The sequence below is a fragment of the Triticum dicoccoides genome, chromosome 4B (genome assembly GCF_002162155.2).
Source record: "Triticum dicoccoides isolate Atlit2015 ecotype Zavitan chromosome 4B, WEW_v2.0, whole genome shotgun sequence".
NCBI lineage: Eukaryota > Viridiplantae > Streptophyta > Magnoliopsida > Poales > Poaceae > Triticum > Triticum dicoccoides.
The window spans coordinates 17183401-17189038 of NC_041387.1; the positions used below are offsets into that span (position 1 = coordinate 17183401).

The following is a 5638-nucleotide window of genomic DNA, read 5'->3' on the forward strand; positions in this document are numbered from 1 at the left end:
ACATCTTTATACCGCATGTCCATGTGGTTGATGAACAAAACCTTCATTGAAAAATTAGATAAACATAGAAGGAGATTTTTCTGGCAAGGCTGCAACAAAAAGAGAAGATACCACCTGGTTAGATGGAGTAGAATACGCAGATCTAAGAGTAAAGGAGGCCTGGGAGTAAAGGACCTTCGTAAACAGAATATCAGCCTCATGGTCAAGTGGTGGTGGAAGTTAGATATGCAACAAGGTATTTGGCAGGATATTGTGAAAGCTAGATATCTTAGAAAGCAGTCGGTGGCTACGGTTAAAACTAAGTTCTCTGACTCGCCTTGCTGGAAAGCTCTCCTGAAAGTGAAGGAACTATATATGATGGGCAGAAAAATCATAACTTGGATCCGGTGATCTTGTTAGACTTTGGAATGACACTATCAAAGGGCTATCCCCTTTGTGTGAACAATTTTCAGGGTTGTTTGAGATCTGCAATGAGTAGGACTATACAGTTGATAGGTGGGACATCATTTCTATCTCCTCGTTTATTCGTAGGAGACTGAATCCGGAGCTGGCTAACCAATGGAGTGAAATGTGTGCCTTGATGGCTAGGGTTCAACACTCATCTGAAAAAGACAATGTGTATTGGGGGCTTAACAAAACTGCTCATTATACTACTAAATCCATGTATAAATGGTTAGAAATACCACTCAGTGGCTGCAATTTTAAGTGGATTTGGGATGCTAAGATCCCCTTAAAAGTCCAGATTTTCCTCTGGCGGTTGTTTCAGGATGCTATCCTTACTAGAGATGTTATGAAACATCGACACTGGCCTGGCAACCCGAGTTGTTCTTTTTGCACAGCTCGTGAGACTTCTCAACACTTATTCTTCGCCTGCCATGTTGCTCGTGTGGTTTGGCGGTCCATCGGTATGATGCTGGGCACAGATATTTGTCCAAAAAATCACTGGCAATACTACTCCGGTGCCACAAATACCTCCCCGGGGGCAACCGATTTTATACCGTGGGTTTGGCTGCTGTTACTTGGGCTATTTGGTTAGCTCGAAATCGAGCTACCTTTGAGAAAAAACTAATCAAATCCCCTTTTGAGATAGTGTTTAGAACATGCTCTTTCTTGCTATATTGGGCAGGGCTTTAGACGAAAGGAGATCCTAAGAAGATGCGAGGAGGTATCCAGGCGATTTGTGAAGGAACGATGATGCTGATGAGAACTTGCGAATCCGCCAGAAGGACGCTTGGGGAGGCCTAAAGCTGGTGTGATAAATGGATCTTGGTTTAGCTTGTGGGTGATGTTCGTCTACTAGTGCATTTTGTTGGCATGTACTGTCGCTAGTCTTTTGAACTTTTGGATGCGGATCCCTGTCCGTAATAGGATAGTCCTTTGATGTGGTGTTGCCAGGTTTTAGTCCCATAGTGGCCGTTTCGATGTCAAGCTGTTACAGTGGTTTTCCTGGTAATGTGTCGGACTCGCTTTCTTCCTTTCCATTCTCCTGTTTTTCCTCGAACTGATGTATTTGCCCGATTTGAAAAAAAATCTCCTCATGAACATATAGAATCAAAGAAAAAAAACTCGCATATGCCTCCTTCTCCGCTGGATCAGACCTTTGGCGTTAGCAGCACGTCCTAGGAGAGGTGGATAACAAGATCTCGCAGCACCACCGAGCAGCGGCGGAGAACCAGAGCTCGCAGCCCCGCCCAATGAAAATTTTGAATTGTGTTTCAAATTGTGTTCCGTCGGTAATATGGAAAGGTTAGGTATTGTACATGAGAAAACATCTCTACTCCATCTGTGTTCCGCCGCTAATATGGAACTCTAGATTGTTGTTTTCTGTTCGATGGCTGATTGATGTTGCATACGGGAAGTATCGATTGCTGATTTGTGGTCTCCATCGATTGCCTGTCGTTGTAACCAGATTCATTGGTTAGTTTAGAAAAAACTAGAACGGGATGGATAAAAATCGGTGGATCCCGTCCCACGGGATAACGATCCATGTGGATGGGGTGTAGGTGGTCCATTGATCTGGATGTAATTTTTATTAGTTTTAGTGTTCATTGTACTGCTTTGATTGAAGATGTATAGATTGAAAGTTTTTCGCAATAAATAAATAAATATCTGCCAAGATTTTTTTTTTGGAGAGGTTGCCATGATTTTTTTTAGCAACAGCTGCCGCAAAAAAAAAGAGTTGTAAGCTGGGTTTGCCGCAAAAAAAAGAGAGTTGTAAGCTGGATAACGTTTCAAGGTTACAACTTACAAGCCCAATCGTGCCTAGCATGGACACCGGGCCTAGCATACAGTGGGCTTCCGATTCTACCCATTCTGTTCTCCCCATTCCAGCTCACTGTGTCTACAGTGGTCGCCAGTGAGTGTCCTCCACTTCGCGCCGCCGCGTCCCTCGCCGACGTCGATCGATCGAGCGCCGCCGACGCCGGAGACGCCGTCCTGCCTCCCAGCTGCGTACTACTAGGTCAGTGACTAACGATGGGTCTCTGCGTTTTATGATTAGACGGTGGGGATTCGTTCAGCGGCTAGGGTTAGGGCCGAGGAACGCGCTGTCGCGCCGGCCGGCCGCAGTGGATGGACGGAGCTTGCGGCTGGGGGCTGTTGTCCGGCGCCGCTGCTGCGGACGAAGGCTTAAGCCGGGAGAGTAGCAAACATTACTTGTTTCCCGTGGCAGATTGGAATTATTTATTTATTTATTTCATTTTGAAAACACGATTGGAAAATTAGTTTCATCTGGTCCCAAGTGACTGACTACAAGTGTCAAGTATACATACAGATCATAGTTTCGTGGTGCGGCTTGCTTACATGAATCTGTTTGGATTACTTACTATTTTTACCGTTGTGTAGCCCCATTTTGGGTCTGCTTTCGCAATTGTTCAGTTCGTTTTTACCGTGTGTTATGCTACATGATGACTGAAGAAGAACGCCTTTGTTACCCGTGATATTACCAGATTGAGAGGCCAATTTTCATTTGTTATAAATGTGAATTTTCTTTTGGGAAAACAGAAAGTGGGTTCATTTGGATGCCGTTCGATGCTAGCTAACTCAGTGCATGTAGGGGGGAGGAAACACTAGTTTGAAATTTATTAGGTAATTAGTGACTTTGGGTTTCAAATACGGACTTCATACTTTCGCTTGCCATCGGTTGGATGTGCAAGTATTCTATGTCAACAAACTGGTTGATACACAGCAAGTATGTAAACGGATGAGACAATGATTTAATGGACACCCAAAAGACACTCAACGGATGACACAATGATTTAATGAGCTTCATTTGGAATCCGCTGGTATCTCTCCATCGAGAGTTGTTGTATGATGGGTAGAAATTTCTATACGGATGAAAATCGATTGCCATGCTTTGCATCTAATAGCACTTTTACATTTTTTGTGAATCCCAACACATTTAGTTGCCTCCTGTTTAAAGCAGAGCAGGCTTGTCCCGTTCGGTCACAGTTGGGCATTGATAATTATTTTAGTTGAGAATGTTGAGTTAATTGTTGGAATTACAGTTTCCTAATTGAAAAGTTTTTTCTCTGCATTAAGTATTAATAGCTTGCCGTTGTTAATAATACCATTGGTTTTGGTAGATATGTATTGATAATCGTATCATGTATTGGGCCAAATCCTCTCACACGTTTTCCCAAGATTTCTGTAGTGCGTATTTGATTAATGATGCGTTGTCTTGTTGGAGTCATGCAGCCCTTTGACAAAATGTCTGCACCGGCATCCAGTTCCAAGAGGTCGCACGGACCAGCAGCGCACAGTGCTGACAGACTCAGCAGCCTTCCTGACCCGCTGCTCCATCTCGTGATGTCCTTCCTGCCGATGCGAGAAGTCGTGCGCACAAGCTTGCTCTCGCCAAGGTGGCGCAATCTCTGGGCCTCCGTGCCCTTCATCCACCTAGATTTCAAGGAATTTGTGGATGCTACTGCTGATTCTTTTGTTATTGGTGTTGATGATCATGATTGGTTGAAGCTGGATGAGAATAGGCTGCAGAAGTTTGGGGACCACTTGCTACTCTTGCGTGATGGCGCGGTGCCCTTGGATGAGGCTCGGATCTTTATTGGAGGTGCTGATTTGTCTGACAAATATGATTTGTGGATTCATCATGCCATCAAGCATAAAGCTCGGCTGCTTCATGTTTATGCTCATCGCTTCCTCCGAGTAGAATTCAATGATAGATCGATGATTCGTTCTCAGCACCTGAAAATAATCAGGCTCCAAGAAGTCACTTTGACTGACACATCCCTTAGGCCACTGAATTTTTATTTCCCTGTGCTTGAACATCTAGAGCTGGACTGTTGCATTGTCAACTGTGTGAAGAATAAGATCTCATCGAGGTCACTGCAGACTATACGTATAACCTGCTGCGAAGTCTTCGGAGATCTTGAGATTTGTGCTCCGAATCTGAACCATCTGTACATCCTCGACCCAGTTTTTGGAGGGCATGCTATAGTAACAAGGGATCTGTATTCTCTAGTTACAGCTTCAATAAGTCTAAGTGCCTTGGAGCTGTATCATGGTATACTTGACGGCCTCTCACGTGTCACAACCTTGGAGCTACATGCACCATTACTTGAGGTATGATGGATTGGGTTGTTCTCTATTCACTTTTCCGTTGTGTCCGAGTTACCTGAATATTGTTGATTGCCTTGCTAGATTTTGCGATATTAATTGCTTGATATTAACACAAGATACCATCTGCCTTTATGTTGTTGACCAACTATTTCCCTTCATGTATGTCGTGTTGCTATTTTAACTAGCTATGTTTAATTTCATCTTGCATGAACAAGAAGCCCACGCGGGAGAGGTGTTTGGAAACATGCCCGGTGTTCAGCAACCTCATAAGCCTGGTGCTTGGCGAATGGTGCATGGCCTCCAACTTCTCTCCTAAACTGAAGTATCTGACCTTTAAGCTCAGAATGGTACTACTCCTGCTTTCAGATCGATATGCCTGTAACCTTGAAGTAATGTGCTTACCCACTGCTTCCTTTTGACACACTGAATACAGGACCAGCTTCGATCATGCAAGGCTGCTGAGCGTGATCGGTCACCAAGAGGGGACTCGTCGTTGGGCGGCTATCCTAGCATCGAGAGGACCATGATCTACTGCGGCAAAGATGATCCAAGAGTCAGCGCGTTGGTGAAGGTGCTGCTACCGATTGTCATCCCAGGCGGGGAAATCAGCATCAAAGGTCACTAGTAGTACCGTATGCATGCCGAGGCACCGTCCCTCTTGCTGACTTTTGCGAGTGCTGTGGATGTGTAAGTATGTCAAGAGGTGTGTTAAGTTGTATCTTTTGCTAGTGATATGGTTGGAGCATCATGTCAAGAACTCTTTTCTAGAGATATTTGTAGGGGTTTGAGATTATGGACAGTACATGACTCCGTATGTAGTAGAAAAAAAAGAAGCCGCGTAACTTCGTGCATGTTCTCGTTTGACACATTCTATTGACAGCACCAGAAGATGCCGTCAGGTATGGTGTGTTGTGCTGCTTCTTCTGGAGAAAGATAAAAAAGAGACCAGCACTAACACTTCAACTACTAAACTGAATGGAATCTTGCTGAGCTGTTTGTGTTGCCCAATGAGATCTTCTGATTGTATGGCTACTCTTATTATATTTATGATCTGGAAAAAATA

General features: G+C 44.3%; 1 protein-coding gene across 2 annotated transcripts; it reads left to right on the top strand.

Moving 5' to 3' along the window:
* Positions 1-2311: 2311 nt before the first annotated feature.
* LOC119294637 (putative FBD-associated F-box protein At5g56440) lies at positions 2312-5426 on the top strand. Of its 2 annotated transcripts, none has more exons than XM_037572855.1 (4): positions 2312-2461; positions 3697-4578; positions 4791-4922; positions 5009-5426. In XM_037572855.1, the coding sequence occupies exons 2-4, from the start codon at positions 3709-3711 to the stop codon at positions 5198-5200; spliced, it is 1194 nt and encodes a 397-aa protein (XP_037428752.1). In that variant the 5' UTR covers positions 2312-2461; positions 3697-3708; the 3' UTR covers positions 5201-5426. The 2 variants fall into 2 exon arrangements, with proteins under 2 accessions (XP_037428752.1, XP_037428754.1); XM_037572857.1 differs by having other exon boundaries at positions 4794-4922.
* The last annotated feature ends 212 nt before the right edge of the window (positions 5427-5638 follow it).